Below are 17,945 nucleotides of genomic sequence, written 5' to 3'. Positions count from 1 at the left end.
ACGTATATCAGTGGTTAGGGCTACCCTTGGTCTTCATGTCGCAGCGCGATATGTTGCGCATGGGTGCTGGCTCTAGTGGTGGAGGACGGCGATTCGTGGCTATTGAATTCTTCTGAATCATAACTGCCACTGTTTGACAGATCCGAATAGGTGGTGCAGCTTACATGCAATGTCACCCGAAGGTCCCCGAAGGTCCGGCGTGGTCACGAATAAGCTGAGCGTCTGCTCTTCGCCGGTTTCGTTCTCCCCGCGGGCGAGACCGGCATGCGTTGCGCGCCTTCTCCGCCGGGGATACATTCGTGACGTCACACTCAGAGGTTCGCTCCGCTGCTTGCTCGGGTTTCGGTTTCGTTTTTGCGCTTTTTTGCTTATTTAAAATTATTTTCGAATTTGCAGAACAATTCTCCTATCAGGTGCGTCACAGGAGGGTCTCGGGAACCTAAATATTTTATTAGCTCGACATGGTCAAAAAATTGCCGGAGTTGCCCTTTAAGCATCCTCCAATTTTTTACCCTGCATCAATACATGGCCTTTGAGATAAAACGGCGCGCTCTCAGTCGCAGCGCTGTTTAATCTCGGAGGCAATGCTCAATATTTGGTGTCCAAAACCTGAGGTCTATGACGTTTTTCTGGCTTCCGCAATCGCTTCTGCCGCATGCTACCAACAAAAACATAGCCTTCAAGATTTACATTTGTTTATTTAGAGGGTGTTACCACTGGCTAAGTGTGGTTGTTTTCTTGAAGCGCTCCTCCATGTTTGGGCACCTTTAGTCCAATAACATGGCCTTTGAGATCAGTATAGGCTAGTTCAAGGATGCTTCAAGTACTTCAAGGGAACCACCATATATATCCACTTCCCAGTGACGGCTCTATGCCGATCTCAAAGGATTCGCTTTTTTGACTGGAGAAGCCGAAAAGTGACAAGACGTCATGGTAGCCATCGTTGTAGACATATCACAAGACAAGTTGGATGTTACCGTAACCGTGTTCCCTAACCGTGTCTCAAACCGTTCCGTTTTCTGATCGCTCATTTTCTCCCCTCAAAGCTACCACGGCCCCAGCAAGGTTCTCTATCGTTTTGGCGCTACTAGAGTGACCTAGAATTGTTCTAGTACACTCTAGCGCTACTAAGCAAGCATGTGGACGTACAGGAAGGTTATGGCTCAACCATGAAGTGCGCTTAACCGCAGAACACCGGGAGCGAAACTAGCAGAACGCCGATCGCACTTCGCAAGCGCGATTCCGAAAGATGGCGAATTCGGATATTGGCGTTGGGAAAAGCATCGCCGTGCTTGCAATCGTGGTCGGTTGCTTCACAGTCCTCTGGCCCAAAGTGTTCTACCCAATGATGCAGGCAGCTTTCTCCATGTCGTTTTCGGCACAAGAAGGACCGGACGGTAAGCGATTCGTTCTTTGCTTCAACGCAGCTGTCCATGCAATGTTGAACTGCCTGGTCTTTTCCATTGACGATAGCCACATTTTACACTGATTATTGCAGAAAGCATATTCTACTAGTACCTCAAGTGTGCCATGTATGCCTTGTTTTCCGTTTTGCACATCGTCGTGTTTCTTCCAAGTAACTTATGCGCAGTCAAGCCACCAAGCTGCCTCACTTAGTGGAAACTTGCACACTGCAAAAAGACATTCACCATTCAAATTTCGCGAAGTAACCTATTAAGCGCCACCAATTTACGTCGACCTGGCCTTAGAGCCAGTTCAGTTCGCATGTGGAAAAGCGTGGGTAACCAGTGTATTTGCAGCCTCAGTTACAAACTGTGGCATATATACCAGCTAGCCTTGACATATTGGTCGAATAACATGCTTGATGTAGAGGAGTGTGCATAACTACAATCTTCAGGGCTGTTTCTAATTTCAGGATCACTTACCTTGAACCCAGGACGTTTTTGCATAAATTGTGCGCAGAGTTAGTGTAAGCTTGCCGCCTTCACCCAGCTGACAGAGGTTGCCTTGGTTTTACACAAGCGCCAAGTGAAGCTAGGATTGAAGTCAAGTTTTACTACGCATAGCAGAAAATCTAGCACACCACGCTGCAGTATGTTTGGTGCCCTATTTGACAGCCCAATGAGTTGGTTGACGCTTACATGTCTGTTGATTGCACCTAATTCTTTGAATTAAAGCTTGCCATGGTCGTTGGTAATTGTGTAGGTACAAAGCTGACTGACAGCCCTCATGGCCCAAGAGGTGTTTCAAACTGCACTGCAACAGGCAGTCACTGTGTGGCCAGTTCCTAGCTGAGCATGAAGTAGTCCCAAATGTACGTTTTCGAGTCTAAATTGAGCCACTCTTACGAATGCAGGTACACCTGGAATCAAAACAGCGCATTGGAGTAGTTCACAACTCTCCACATTTTAGCGTATGCTGATAGGTATGTACTGTAGACTCCGGATAAAGAAAACTAGCTTTTACGAAAATGTCGAATAAATGGGACAAGGGTACCAAATTTGGTTGTCCACCCATAGGAACAATGTTGATGAAGTTCGTTTAAATGAGGCACTTTTTTGTGTGTGAACTCCAGTTAAATGGAATTGAAACGAAAAGTGCACCTACCTTATCGACCATCATACTTCATATGGAACAGGAGTAGGTCGACAAGTGTGTCAGACTATGATGCCAAATATTCAAGAAAGTCCAATCAGTCAGCCAGTTGCACTGCCGTGACATTAGTGGCTGCTCTGTAGCGTTGACATTGCCTAGTTTTCACGCTCCTTTGTGCATCGTAATGGCAACAGTCAAAAAACGAGAGTGCTTGAACAATAGCTTGTGCTACAGAAGCGGTGATATTCCAAACAGAGTGTGCAATAACGTCTTTTGTTCAGCACAGTGAAATTAACACATTCGATGCTTTTGAAATAAAACAATTTTATCGTGATTTTTGCATTCTTCGCATAAATGAAACCTCTGATAAATGGAACTTTATTTTCTGCCCCTTCAAGTTCCATTTAAGCGGGCTCTACTGTATATTCCTTGAAACTTTTGGAACGGTGCTAAATGGTGGGACAAGAAAAACAACACATGGGCGCAGACTAACAACACATTTTAATTTTTTTTTTAAAGGACATATATAGTGAAAGAAGATGCGCAGTCGGTTAAAAATTAGTTCAGTGGGAGACCAAATATCCAACCTAACAACCAGAGCACACAGCTAAGTCACTTGATCAGATGATCTAAACTTCCACATAATTTTGCTCTTTATCAGTTAAACTAAGTGATGGCACGCTGACACACCCCTTCTATAAATTGCTTACACTTCAATGGTTTCGCGCATTGTTTGGTCCTTGTGTCGCCTAAGGATTTGGCACTTATCAAAAGCCGGAGTACAGCCGCACAAGACTGCATAAACTGCTAGGTTGCTCCCACATCCTGTGTCGGGAGACCAAGCAAGTTCCCCGAGGTGTTCGTTGAGGCACCACCCTGTCTGTCCTACATAGTTTCAGCTGCAGAACAGGGAGATTTCGTGCACAACACCAACGGCACAGCCAACAAACTGTTGCGCGTGCTTCTTGCGGAAAACTCCGCATCTCGGCTCATTCTGGTTAGCCTTCCTGCGAAACGTGCCTAGCTTCTTCAGTGCAGGGAAAACAATGCAAACCCCAACTCCGCCAGCTATTTTCTTAAGGCAATGGCTGACCCTATCTACATACGAGATCACTGTGGTAGCCCTCGACTGGCTTGCCTCGGTCCTGTGACGTCATGTGCACAGCTCCATTAAATTCTTGTCAGCGATGCCCACCAGAATCTCGCGTGTGTTACCTGCTGAAAATAACCACTCAAGTTGTGTCTCAAAGCTCCTTTCCACTTAGTGGTGGCATGAGGTGTTCAGGGTTCTCTTCAGTGCTCTGGTGACAGAAGCACGCTTCACTATCTTAGAGTGTGCTCACAAAAAGGCAAAAGCCTTTTCTTGGAGCACTGGGCGTAACTCCAGCACGGATGATGCTCACCGAAGAAGAGCTTGAGGTCCAGACACCGGAGCTCGCCGTCAACTGCTAGTTCTTTCGTTATCGAACTCGCCTAGCACTGTGGTGAAAACACGAGAAATTCACGCGGATTTTTTTCGCAGCCTCGCCTGTTATCGCCCAGTAGACTACGAGAAAGTCGTCTGCGAAGTGGAATACCTTGATTGCGTGGCTGTCCGGTGTTTCACATAGCTCCCTGTCACACTGAGCCACTACCGGGTCGCTCAGTATTGGTGTGAGGCAAGATTTGATGTTGTTAGTTTGTAGCCACATGTTGTCTTTCCTGTCCCATCGTTTAGTGCTGTTCCGAAAATTTCAGTGTACCAGCAAGCTCAATTTTCAACCCTTCTGCAGTATCTTCCTTGTCAACATATAATGTCACTTGAGTTCTTTGACATTTTCAGCCGTCATGCCCGAAATGTTTGTTTTATAACATGTTCCACCCTGTGCCATGTTTGTACTGGTGTTTACATATAGTAATAGCACTGCCCTTGCTTTGTTTAAGCAAGCCACAGGCAACACAGGTGGCAAAAGAGAGAAGAGGAAAAAATTGTCAGTAATTTAGTGAATTATAGCTGTGCAAGAATTTTTGTTGAGTGTGTGGCTGACTGCATGCTTGGAAGTACCCTGAAATCTGACTAACTTTTGAAAAACCCTCATCAATTTCGCTGAATGTGCTTTGGAATTAATTGCGTGCAGGCCTGATCCCAGGCCGAGGGGCCCAGTCGCGAATGCACGAAGCCATGGGCCAGGCCCGACCTCACGACCCAGAGTATGCGAGGGGCCGTGTGAGTAGTTCACTTTCACATTCCCAGGCATCACTTGTGCCTTTCATTACATAGGAGGCTGCCGTTTGCACTGCAGTCATTAGGGAGTTCAGCTTGTCTGTAAACTTCTTACCGTTGCAGGTTTACCAGGTTGCCGGAACTGTGGATGGCAGTAGCATAGCTGGTAGCGGCATCTTGTAAGACATTGTCCTAGTACAATGTGTTTGAAGAATTTTTATATTGCATGAGTGTTTTTATTGAAGGCCAATCATATAAGGACTGCGTATTAACGATTGTGTCACTACCAATGCTTTACGCCAGCATTTAAGTAGAATACAACATGTCACTGCAGTATTAGCTTTGTGGGCTCTCTGGTTAAGCTGTGCTTCACAAGACATCACTGCCAGCGTTGTTACTACTGTACACCTCTCTGGTAATCGGGTGTTCTGCAAATGGTAATACATTTATGGACAAGCCAGAACTGTCGTCGTGAACGTTCGTGAAATTGCTCAAGTTTCAAGTTTGTGAGTATGCATAAATCTCAGTGCTGTCCCGCTCAGGGCTCAGCTCAGCAGAGGCAGTGTAGGTTGTCAAGTTAAAGAAGGAAGACTACAGGAGCAATCCTCGAGCAAACCACTGCGGTGTAATCACAGAAATAGCTGTGTTTGGCACACTCAGTTCTGATCCCAGAGTAATCAGGAAAAAGGCTTCTAGGCCTGTTGACTGCCTTCCTCGGAGACACCAAATTTATGAACGTTTGGTGAAATACCAGCCTAATAGCAGAAATGATGTGGAGGCAAAACAATTTCCTGACCTAGCCTTGCCTGCAGCAACACCACCGCCGTCATTGCCGATCCTATCAGCTTTCTGTTCACACCTAGAAACCCCTCTTGCGTACCTTGTCTCGCAACTTGTCCGAAGACTTGCTTTTCCTTATTGAAGTTAACATAAGTTAACATATAAGGGCAGCACTTCACCGTTGCCACTGTGCATTAATGCAGTCATACACTGTAGCAATCAGATGAAAGAATTTAAGCACAGTGGCAGCCATTGCTGATCGTAGCATGCACCTGCCAAAATTTGTGCAATCTCTGAAAGTTTATTAAGGCAGCCATGTATTCTGCGCTGACATCTTGTCTTTCCTATTGCTAATGACATCTTGCCACTCTGCTTTGACTAATGCATGTGCTTTAGGATGCTTTTTACCACACGTGGCATGCGCATGACAGTGTAAATCATTGCATCTGCGTGACAGTGTAAATGCGATGAAACGTATTACTTTATGCATTCTTCATGGAGGACTAGAGGCTTGTGTTGCAATCATTGGAACAATATACAAAACAGTGATCACCCTCAAATGTGATGTTGCGTCATCTTTTTTTTTTTTTTTTTTTCACACTCTGTTTGATTCTGCACTAACTGCTTGATGTACCAACAAGAAAAATCGTTGCATGTCTGTAACAGCCATTCCCACATCCATCGATGCGCCAGCCCCCTCGACAAGCCACCAAGACCGGCGGCACCATGAACCTCGTGATGCCGTTGTACACGATTGGAGTGGTGGTCTTCTTTCTTTACACTGTGCTCAAGGTTAGTTGACATCAGGGCATGCGTTTATCTAAACTTACAGCATTTTATTATAAAATCTTGTGAAGGCTTGTGTGTGGTGCTTGCAAACATTTAAACTGAACTGCTTTGAACTGACAACAGCCACTGTCTGGCACTAACGCTATGCCTCACCGACTCCCCAGGAGATCGTGATGCGGCTCGGTTATTTGTATCGTCCACCGCAGCCCAAAATTGGTTCGCAACATCTGAACCTTAGCACGTCGTAAGCTAATAAGGAACTTCAGAGAAATTCGTATCATCCTAAAATTCATATCAGGCATGATCGTATCATTGAGATTTTACTGTATACATATATATATATGTGTGTGTGTGCACGTTATTGCTATTTCATTAATATAAGCAACCTCCAAACAATGCATCCACACAGCACTTCACCAGAAGATGGAGATTTTAAGGGATGAGCAGGTAGTAGAACAAGGAAAGTGCCACTGGAGCCAGCATTTCGACCAGGGAGCTTCCCTGATCGGCTTGCTTCAACCATGACGAAGACCAAGTTCCCTTGTCAAAACATTCACTCTAGCGACACTCCTGTTCGTCACATACAGTGCATTGTGTCGGACAGCATGGCAACATTCAGGAACACCATGGAACCGTAATTGGAGCGGATTGTGCAACCCCACACAGACGTCACTGTCGCCAACTACACGTCAGTTCACTCTCTGGACTCGCTCCTGCCAGTGCAGCACGGTAAAACATGCCCGACAGTCCACAGGTGCAAGAGGGCTGATTGAGGCAAAGAGTGTTTTGCGTTAGTTAAGCTGTGTTAGTAAATTACACCCCTGTGATAGCAAAACAGTCACTCTTACAGTGAGACAAGGTTTAGTAAGCCTGAAAAGGCACAGAAGCGAGACCAGAGTAGAAACACTGCTTTGAAGTTTCTGTACCAGCTTGCTGTGATATCATATATTTTTTATACTGCATACTCAGGTCCAGTCTAGTTAATTATTTTTCAGCTGTAAAGAACTAGATTGCATTCTAAACAAACCAGGTACTTAATTATTTCGTAATGCTAGAAATCTGCTCATTTTCGGTGTTTTTATATTTTAGCATTTAATTTCAGGACATAATAATCACATTGTATACCGTGATACATTAAATTGTATCCTAATCATTGGTGTTTTCAGTGGAAGTAAGCAGAAATAATGGCTCAGAGAGCCTGTGAGAATTCTTTGTGAAACTTTAAGAGGCACCTCAAGAAGCATGTACAAAACTAATAATTTGGTAATTTTAATATAAGTACTGAGAGTGAAAACAATCTGAAATACACGAAAAATGCAACTTGCTCCTAGTTCCCACCTTTAGTACGTTAACATGTTAAAATAAGAGCATGCCCAATCTGTACCCTTCAGTAAGTTAAACCACGCAAAAATAATAATATGCATATCAGATTTGGTGGTGTCAGTATTAGCCATGCTATATGAGAAAGTCATAGTTGCGCAAATGTGAAAATGGGCAAGAGCCTATGGCGCAGGGAACATATATTTTTACTCATTGCACCAAGCACCCTTATACTTTTTTTTCCTGCATTCTTCAGTCCCTCGAACCAATGGTTGTCAGGTTGGGATACCTGATTATTGTGTTCGATCAGCTTTCCTGTGCAGAAGTTGGTCTAGTCATGCAACTAGAACTGGTGCTGGAGCCATCACATTGTTTGTACAGTACAGTACAGTACTCTAATGTACAGTGTTGCACAGTATTTTACAGTAATGAATAGGGGCATTTGGACAGTCAGTGTTCCAAAAGTATGAGACTAGACTGCTAGTAAAGCTTCTGCAGAAGGTCAGTCTACAATCGACTACATGCTCCTGTACAAGTCCTTCCACACGATGGGAAGGATTGCTCGTAATAAGTTGAGTAAATGCTGTCGAAATGCTGTTGGATAAAAGCCACCCACAGTGGGAAAGAATAAAGTTGCACTTGATAGTAGTCGAACACAATAATCAAAACAACATGCACTCCTGAGCATGTACCGATGTCTGAGACATCGTTGAAACAGCGTAGAAGTCACATTGGAAAGTTCAACAACCCGATAGAAGCTTCGGTGTCTTCCCTACTGCTGTCATTTAAAAATTGTGTTGCCAAGTCAACCAGTTTTTTTTTTTTTTTTTTTTTTAATTGGGGATGTGCTAGGAGCAGTGGAGGCTAGTTTCAACGATATCTCCTGTTGAAGTTGTTTTTTTTCTAGACTCCGCATTTTGCTGAACTTTGTCAAATCTGGCCAAAAGTTGAAGCGCAGTCATCATTTCATGTGTTGCATGGCTTTGTTCATGAATGAAAGAAATGTTTGATAACCTGTCAAAAAACTCTCTTGGGGCCTAGTAACGAAAGAGGTGCTCTAGCAACCTTCATTAGCTTTTGCTGTTCCAAAACAGCCCAAATACGATGAAATACTTTGAAATTCTCGGTGTTGCACTGACTATCAATGTTGAGGTGTTGGCATGAAATTCTGAGAAAGGAAGCTCTTCCTTCATTTCCTTCACTAAAGATTAAATTCTCATCTGCAGAATTTATGAAGATAGAGTTGTAACTAATGCATTATCAGTCTAAACTGATTTAGTACTCTCTTCAGTGTCCACTTAATGTAACCTTAATATGTGCTACGAAATACAGTGGCGTTCCAGTGAGTAATTTTTCAAGTGCGTGCCTTTAACAGTTTAGTACAATCTTAACAACTAGAATGGCGAGGCATTTTCTAGTAGATTTTAAGATTTGAAAGTTGGTGTTAAAAAAACGCTAATTAGCACATTTTTAGTAATTAGCAAAATTATAACTTAAGATTTCCTTGCTGATAATGTCCACCTAGCCACGTAGCCTATCAGCCAGAACCGCATTGGCCTAGATGTGACATATATATATATATATATATATACAGTATCTTTTTTTTATTGTTTTACATATGAAGAAAGAACCTGGTATATCTCTCGTTTGTAATAACGATTCCCAGTTGAAAGTCAGCACTGGTTCTTGTCCTCTCTTCAGTTTGTGTGTCCTGAGTTAGCGCTGTTTCATTCTGAATCGTTTTCAATTCCTTTCGGTGCCAGTTGGTGTGCAAGAAGCCCCCTGCTCCAGCAGCACCAGACAGTGGGAACCAAGAGTCATGGTCACATCCTGACCCGCGAGGTACCTCGGGCTTTGGCTCGCCGGGCCACAGGGTCCACCCGGGCGACTCTTCGAGACAGACTCCCCTGCGTGAGTGGTCGCACGAGGCTGTCCGCTGCTGGTCCGCCGATCACTATATGAAGCTGTTTCATGGTGCCGAAATGTGACGACAGCTCTAAATGGCTGACTTGAAGCTGCCTAAAGTGTTTGTGTTAGGCAGGCGAGCAAAACATGGACACAATTAGACGGAACAAAAAAGGACTGCACAAGCGTCGCCTGTTAACTGAAAGGTCGTCCAGTGGCGGAAGAAAAAAAAGGGAAAGCTGCAAAACTTATCTGCACAGATAAGTTTCGTGCTCTTCCATTTTTCCCACCACTAAGCGATGTTTCAGTTGATAGTCGGCATTTGTGCTGTCCTTTGACAGCGACACCTCCAAGTCTGCTAAAGGGGGCACAGATTCACCTCATAGCATCTTGTCTCCTGCACAGCTCAGAAACAACTATGAAAACAAGTACTTCTATCTTATTTTTTATTTTCTTTATGACATAGCTGCAGACCAACATTTGGTCCTTGCAGGACAGACACTCGATATAATAACCAACAACAGAAACAGCTAGAAACAGAAAATAATTATGGTTGATCCCTCTTTCATAGGAATTGGTAGAACAAGAAAGTGAAACGTGTCTTCACAGAAGCTGTTGCATGTTTGCTTCATGAACTCACGGTCCTCTGCACCGAATGGCGCAATAATTGCGCGACGGCGACCGTGTTGCATGTTTGCTTCACGCGCAGTGTCCTGTTAGCGAGCGGCATTGAAACGCGCCAGGCGTCTCGACGCGCTCACTTGCCCGCGAGAAATTGATAAGGGCATTCTAAGCACGTGTCTGTGCGTGCATTCGTGCCGTAATGGTTTCAATGTCAGGCTTCTGTACGAGAGGTCCTGGGTTCGAATCCTGCTGTTGGACATTTTTAATAATGTTTATGTTATTTATTACACAGTACTTCATTGAAAATGACGAGTTTACAAAGTCACGAAGTCAAACGTTTACACTTGTTTTTTTTATTCTATGGCTACACCGCGTTGGAGCCCCTGCTGCACTGTGACTACCGAAGCGCTCCCTGTCGGTGCTCGTTAGTGTCACGTTGCAGTACTTTGCTTCATCGCTCCTAGATGGCGGCACCGGAGCCAACGTCACATTCACATCCGTTGCCGAAAATCAGTCGTGAAACCGGCATAAAACACTTTTGTGTTAAAAGAAAAAAAAAAGACAAATTGTCAAGCAAATATTACTAAAGTACACAGTTATACACACACACAACATAGGAAAAGTACTTTGCTTGTAAAGTTAGCTGGTATGCCACGGAAGAGGAGTTCCATTCTGATATTTGTGAGGGAAGAAAAAAAATTTCTAAGTATATGTCCTGGCAAAATAGGGAGTAAGTGAATTTATTGATCGTGACATGTGCACATTGTGATAGAGGGGTGACATACAAAGCGGGGAATTTGGAACAATGTGTTGGTGAAGTTGAAGCCACTGAATGATGAGCTCTCGAGTTTCCTATTTATTTTTGAGAAAGTATTCTTGGATGGCTCCATTTATGGTTGGACACTGCAGCTGGTTAGTATAGAGCTAACATGGGCTGGTAAATTTAACGAAAAGTGGGGTCTGCTGGAAGTATAGGGGCATCCAGTGAGCACCCCTACACACACTTATTGCTCATGCATGTGTATGTCTCATTTCTTGCGCTCAGTTCTCTGCGCACAGCAAACGGTCTCTGGTCTTGGTGGAGTTGGGTGGAAGCATGAGAAAGCGGCACAGCTATGCCATTGTTGATGATGCGGCAGCACGCGCACGGCCGCCATGACATTGGCGTGCACCTCCCTTGCAGGAGAAGTGGAAGAGCTGAAGCGGCGACTGGCACAGACAGAGGCCCTGTTGCAGCAGTTGCTCGTTCGCCAGTCGGGCGGGGCTCAGCCGGCAAATGCCAATATGAGCCGTTCCATCAACCTGCTTGTCCGCGAGCTCTCCAAGGGAAATCAGCAGACGCCTCTGCATGAGCGGGTGAGTGAGGACATCAATAACTTGCTTTGTTATATCCGTGTTCTTACATTGAGGTTTGGCTAGTTACATCTTGTTTATGCCCTACTAACCAGTGTGTCTTTAGAGCCCCCGTCAGTTTTGTAACGCTTGCGTCAGACAGCCCACATGCTAATTTTACATGCTTTCATAGTTTTCTGTCAGGGGCACACTTGTGACCACAATATGTAGCTGGCTGGCCAAGGCTCGTGCGGCCAGACTTCACTGATCCTGTGGTGTCTGCATGCACGTGGCACACATTTGCCATATTCGGAACCCACTACCTGACCATTGCTCTCTGTGGAGGTCGTCATGAAGGCAACCACTGCCACATTTATTTTAAATAGTGCGGATACAAAGGTGTGTTATGCAGCAGCGGCTGCAGCCCCCATTCACAGTGGCTGTTCCCGTGACAGTCTTCTTTGTCAGCAGCATGGCTATTGCCAATGCTGCTACAGTGCTAAAAGGACGTAGTGTAGCCTTCTGTGCAATGGACGAGTTGGACTATGGCTTGGTAATGTTTTTCCTTCTCTCCCTCTCTCTCTCTCTCTCTATGCACGTGCATAGCACGAGGGCTTGCGGCATCGTCGGCCAGCACATCAGACGTCGGAGGACGAACCTGCCTGCCCTTGCGGTGCCCCACTGAGCAGAGAGTCCTGCCAGGGCGGCTCACAACCAGACTCCTGCTCGGACGGAACGGCCGACAGCGGGGACGAAGCGTCGCTACCACCGGACAGCGAGACCGTTACCTACTAAGCATCCCACGGGGCAGGAAAAACTCTGCTCGCAGCCCAGTTTGAGGCGAGGCAAAATCGACTGCCTCAGCATCCGACATCGTGACAGGATGGAGCCGCTGCCACCTTTCTGCGCACTCAGTCCTGCAGAATTGGGGTGGTTCACTTCGGTGCTACTAGACAGTAGAGGCTCCATCTGCGCTGGTCTGGATGCCGCTCGAGAAGGCAGCAAAGGACAACGAAAGTGCGCTAATTTGGCATACTGAACAAGCAGCTCAGACAACGGGACTATGGGACGACAACAACACAGGCGCTGACTATCAATTAGTAGTTTATTCGAGGAACAGAAATGTACACAAGACGAAAGGCGAGAAGCAAGGAAGTTATCCTGGAAGAGTCCTCTTGTCTTCGCTGTTTGTTCAGTATGTCACCGTTCAACCGACTAGCCCGAATTAGCACTCTTGTATGGCAATTCGGGCTGGTTTATACACGTTATAGCTAAATGTAGCAACAATGTATGAGACAAAACAAACAGAATGGACAGACATTCGTTTGTTAATCTGTTCATGCTGTTTGTCCTGTCCTATGCACGGTTACTCCACTTAACTATAGCAAAGGACAAGCCCATGGGTAGCTATCTCTGGAGACAAGACAAAGCAAACTTGGAAGGCCTCATATGCAGAGGCTGTTCCATAGCAAAGAACCTGTTTGATGCGGTCATCACTGCAGCTGAACTCGATATAATGAACACGGATGTAATGAATCCAATCAATCTATCAATCAATCTTTATTGCCTAATTGTACATAACTATTTAATTTCACATTTAATTGTACGTAGTGAAGTACATCTAAAATTTGATTGGTCATGCTTTGTTTGAATGAGTGTTTATTATAGGTATAAGAGCACTCATTCAAACAAAGCAAATTTTTGTTTTCACAAGGTTCAAAATATTACGTGACACAACAGCATAAAGCCAAAACACCCACAGAATTAACTTTATATGTGCTATGTTGCACTGATGTTTGAATTCTATTGCACAGCCCTGACTTCAGATTTGCTGTTGCCGAATTTTCATACGTTCTCACATGAAGAATACCAGATATAACGAAGAAAATTTTTCCCAACACGCGACTGCGACTTTGTTATATCGAAGTTTAACTGTACCGCCTCTCCTCCAGCACCTCGATCGTCATCATCAATGTTTTATTAATGTCGCCATCACTACCATTATCATCTACATTGTCATTATTATTGGGACAATTTGTCAGTAATGATGTTGAAGTAGGACTAACTTGACACCGATGACCAAGCACCATCGTGGAAGGCTTGCAATATATATTGGCTGTTGATTGCTGTATTGATGAATGCGGCTTTCATTTGGCAAGTACAGCATCAGGTTAACTTAAAGTTGTGAAATATAATGCAAGATGTCACTCAGAGAAGCTAAATGTTGATTTGGATTCCAAGCATCTTATTTTGTGTTTTTAGTCCACTCAGGTGTTTTAAAGGCTTATACCATAAAGGTCTAAGAATTTCAACTACATGTGCATTGTTCCAGTGCATCTGGGTGGCTTGTTCAAGTGAAGCTTACTAAAGCGTATGCAAATGTTGAAAGTTTGGAACAAGCTGCAGTTCTCTCATTGGTTCCTGGTTGGTGTGAACAGCAGGTATTTAGTTAATTTGTTTTTCTAGTGCAAAAGCAACTACGTCCCATAACAACAGCTATTTATCCAGACAAGTACTTCATTACACATGCGCGACATGGCATACAGTGTGACCAGCTCAACTGCATTGGCGAGTAAGTCTCAGTGCCAAACAAAATGTTGCATAACTTATTGTGCATTCTCTTTCAGGCCTCACCATGCTTAGTTCTTTCGTTTTCGGACTAAAGATTCATATATCATGCTCTGTGGGCAAGCACTCATTTGATTCACAATTCTTATTTATGTTATTGTGATTTATGCATTGCTATTTATTATAGTTACTCTGTACACTCCCAAAGAAAGGAGGTTTGCACAAAGGTCCACCATCTTGAGTGCCAAAGCACCTGTTGTTGTGAGGGAAAGCCACACTTACTGCTTGCAAGAGCCATTCTCAGCACACTAGCAATGGATGCTCGTTTGATCTGGCTTATGCACAATACAGCACACTTGATTATAAACGAAATAGACTCTTCGGTATGAACAAACTGTTCAGTTTGTTCAGAGACAATAGAAAGACTCTCTCGTGTGTGATGAGGCATAGTTGATTTTAGGGTCCCTTGCTGCGCAGTGCATAGTGCATCTGTGCATCTGTCAAAACGCGTGGCAATCAGCAAGACTTCTTGCCAGTGAAACAAAAGGAACTAGTAACAAGCACTCCTCTGGATTTTTTTCCTTTGAATAAAAGAATCAGGAGAAACTAATATGATAAAAAACTTGGTGAGTTGGTGTTTATACATATTCGTGAGAGGCACAAAAGATACGGGACAGATGGCAATAAAGGTGCGCATTCCCGACTGATAGTTTAATGAAGGCAATACAGTCAAACCTCGATATAACGAACTTGCAGCGAAAAACTTCATCATATCGAGAATTTCATTACATCGAGGTTTCGTTATTTCAATAGAACTAATATGGGGAAATAAAAATAGCTCGTTAGATCGCAAATTGCGTTAAATCGAGATTCATTATATCGAGGTTTGTCTGTACACCCTTTTCTTATGCAACACTATGGTCCCATGATTCCAGAGTGTGCCAACAAGGTGCACTAATCACAATGAAACTGTCACATTAGAAAAAAGAATGTAGACTAACAGAGCTTGATTCTAAATTTCAAACAAACAAAATCAAGTTATTGGGGCTACCTTGGAAATCTTCTAGCTAGTATGCTCTGTTAATCTACATTTGTTTTTCTTAATGTGATAGGGTCGTTGTGGTTATCTTTGCCTTTCTTGCACACTCTGGAATCATGTGACCATTGCATTGTATAAGGAAGGGTGCTGCATGTTGGCTTCATTAAACTTCCAGTTAGGAGAGCACGCCCTTGTGTATGTTCTTTTCGTCCATCTTGTGTCCTTTGTGCCATTCACAAATACGGAGAAGCAAATTTCGGAAGGAGTTCTCCATGCATTGGCCTGCACTGATTGTTTATTGCTTATCTCATCAATTGTTTATCTGTGCGCTGGTGATGGCTTCTCCGCATGCGTGGGTTCTTTTTTTTTACCGTGTGACTGCACTTGCTGAATGGAGGCACGACCAGTGCGTGGGAAATATACGTGCAAGACTGTTTCCTTTGCGAGTGTACAGAAGGGCTCTGTTATCTGATGTACATTGTTTGTGCCAGACCAACCTGGTAGTGGTGATTTCTTCTAGTCAGGGGTTCTATCTAGTCTCGAGCATAGCGTTTTCTAGGAAATTTACTAGAAGGAACTCTGGCAATGGCGATCTTGCAGCTAATGTGGGAACTATGGGTAGTAGTACACGGCGTTATCAAATCTTCATGCATGTGGCCTCAGACTTTTGTATTTATTACGCTTAATCGTTGTGAATGTTTAAGCAGTCATATTTTTCTAAATGCGTTAAGGCAACATGTGTCTGCATATATGCATAATCATTGCAAATGGGTGCATTTTGTTAAGAGTGATGAATTTGCAAAGTCACAGAGCCGTTTGAAGCCAGAAGGATGAAGTTTAGTCAGATCCGTGTAGTATTGCATCATTATTCTCAACCAGCACACCTTCCAGCTTCCATAGAAACTATAGTGCCAGAGTTCATTCTATAAATTTTTGTCGTAGAGTCTATGGGTCTCAAATACTTCAGCCTTTGGCTGGGGCTGCGACATTCCACCTTTTGTTGCGAATCACAAGTGAGCACGTACTCTTTCAACTGGTGTCTATGCTTAGCAGTAATGCACGTTACACCAATCAAGAGTAATGTAACTGTAACACTGTCTAACTTTCTTGCGGGACATGCGACAGCCTGTACATGGGGCAATGAGGCGGCAGTTCTCGCAATCAAGCCAAATGGTATGCGTGCATTTGCTCAAGTTGTCACCTGCAAACCTGCAGTTTTGCTCGACTCGTGATACTGTAAGGAAAGCACAATTTTCTTTCTATTTTATAAATCCTGCAATGGGCTACGTTCATAAGAAGCTAGTCGTCACGGCAGTGTCACCTTTTTCGTGATAAGTTGTAAGTGCAGCATGTAGGCAAGGTACTTGTTTTTTTATTGTGGTTGAGGTGATGAACTTTATTTGTAGGACATTCAGCATTATGTTATCTTGAATGTGTCCCCTGTTTGAGTTTCCTCTGTGAGGAACATTCTCGAGCCCAACATGCTTCTCGAAACTGCCTTACATGTGAAAATATGTATTAACTTTCGTATTGTGGGAAAGAAAAAAGGCCGAATCAGTATAGTTCCTACTTTTTTGAGATATACATGTGGTACTTAACATTGCAGATTTTTTATTTATTTTTTAAAGTCTTCATTGCTGCTGTAATTTTGGACATCTCTTCGGTAGTTGGTGCTTGGAGAAGTTCGAGAGACTCAGACATACGTGTGCATGCCTGCAAGAATGTTGCGGGTATCGGTAATATGAAAAAGTCTCTTTATCATGTCATTTGTGCAGTGTTAACATTCATTGCAAGTTGAGTGTCTGCGATCGAAGAAAGCCCATGGTATGTTGTGTGCATGGAACTCTTCAAAAGTTGTCCATGAACCTTAGCTCAATAAAAGCGAGAAAAATGAAATAAATACAGAAATTCAACTCACATTGTCTTCTTTTTATTTCTTAATTGTGCTTAATGTGTATTGCACGAATACTGCAGTAAAAACACTGTTTATGGGACATCCAAAACAGCCAAGCTACTTTCATTCGAAATTGTGATGAACCGGATCAAATGCATTTTCATAATCGATCAAAGCCATATAGAGAGGCTGATTGTACTCCGCAGATTTCTCGATTACCTGATTGATGACATGGATATGATCCATCGTAGAAAATCCCTTCCTGAAGCCAGCCTGTTCTCTTGGTTGACTGAAGTCACGTGTTGCCCCGATTCTATTGGAAATTATCTTGGTGAATATTTTATACAATACTGAAAGCAAACTAATGGGTCTATAATTCTTCAATTCTTTAATGTCTCCCTTTTTATGGATTAGTATAATGCTGACGTTCTTCCAGCTCTCTGGTACAGTTGAACTTGTGAGGCATTGCGTATAAAGGGCCACAAGCTTTTCAAGCATGACATCTCCATCTTTGATTAAATCTACTGTTATTCCATCTTCTCCAGCAGCTTTTCCCCTGGTCATGACTTTCAAAGCCCTTCTAACTTCATCGCTAGTTATAGAAGGAGCCTCTGTATCCTGTTCATCACTACTTCGAATGAAAGTAGCTTGGCTGTTTTGGGCACTGTACGGGTCAGTATAGAATTCTTCCGCTGCTTTATTATGTCATCGAAATTGCTGATGATATTACCCTGCTTATCTTTCAGTGCATACATCTTGCCTTGTCCTATGCCAAGTTTTCTTCTTACTGATTTCATGCTGCGTCCATATTTTACGGCTTCCTCAATCTTTCCCACGTTATAATTTCGAATATCCCTTACTTTCTTCTTGTTGATCATTTTCGACAGTTCAGCTAATTGTATCAGATCTCTTGAGTTGGGCACTTTCACGTTTTG

The 17,945-nt window shown here is 43.6% G+C and overlaps 1 protein-coding gene across 1 annotated transcript; it reads left to right on the top strand.

The window, feature by feature from the left end:
* Positions 1-990: 990 nt before the first annotated feature.
* On the top strand, positions 991-16,636 carry LOC119434036 (resistance to inhibitors of cholinesterase protein 3). Its single transcript, XM_037701341.2, has 6 exons — positions 991-1,397; positions 4,674-4,762; positions 6,206-6,331; positions 9,412-9,559; positions 11,361-11,533; positions 12,116-16,636. Exons 1-6 carry the CDS (start codon positions 1,250-1,252, stop codon positions 12,302-12,304), a joined length of 873 nt encoding a protein of 290 aa, XP_037557269.1. The 5' UTR covers positions 991-1,249; the 3' UTR covers positions 12,305-16,636.
* The last annotated feature ends 1,309 nt before the right edge of the window (positions 16,637-17,945 follow it).

This window comes from Dermacentor silvarum, chromosome 11 (assembly GCF_013339745.2).
Source record: "Dermacentor silvarum isolate Dsil-2018 chromosome 11, BIME_Dsil_1.4, whole genome shotgun sequence".
Lineage (NCBI taxonomy): Eukaryota > Metazoa > Arthropoda > Arachnida > Ixodida > Ixodidae > Dermacentor > Dermacentor silvarum.
This window is presented reverse-complemented; position numbering and strand designations above follow the sequence as displayed.

Bases quoted from the DNA above. Each gene is read 5' to 3' on its own strand.
- LOC119434036 (XM_037701341.2), top strand. From the start codon at position 1,250: ATGGCGAATTCGGATATTGGCGTTGGGAAAAGCATCGCCGTGCTTGCA. The intron at 6,332-9,411 runs GTTAGTTGACAT...TTTCGGTGCCAG, and splicing joins TTCTTTACACTGTGCTCAAG to TTGGTGTGCAAGAAGCCCCC. The intron at 11,534-12,115 runs GTGAGTGAGGAC...GCACGTGCATAG, and splicing joins AGACGCCTCTGCATGAGCGG to CACGAGGGCTTGCGGCATCG.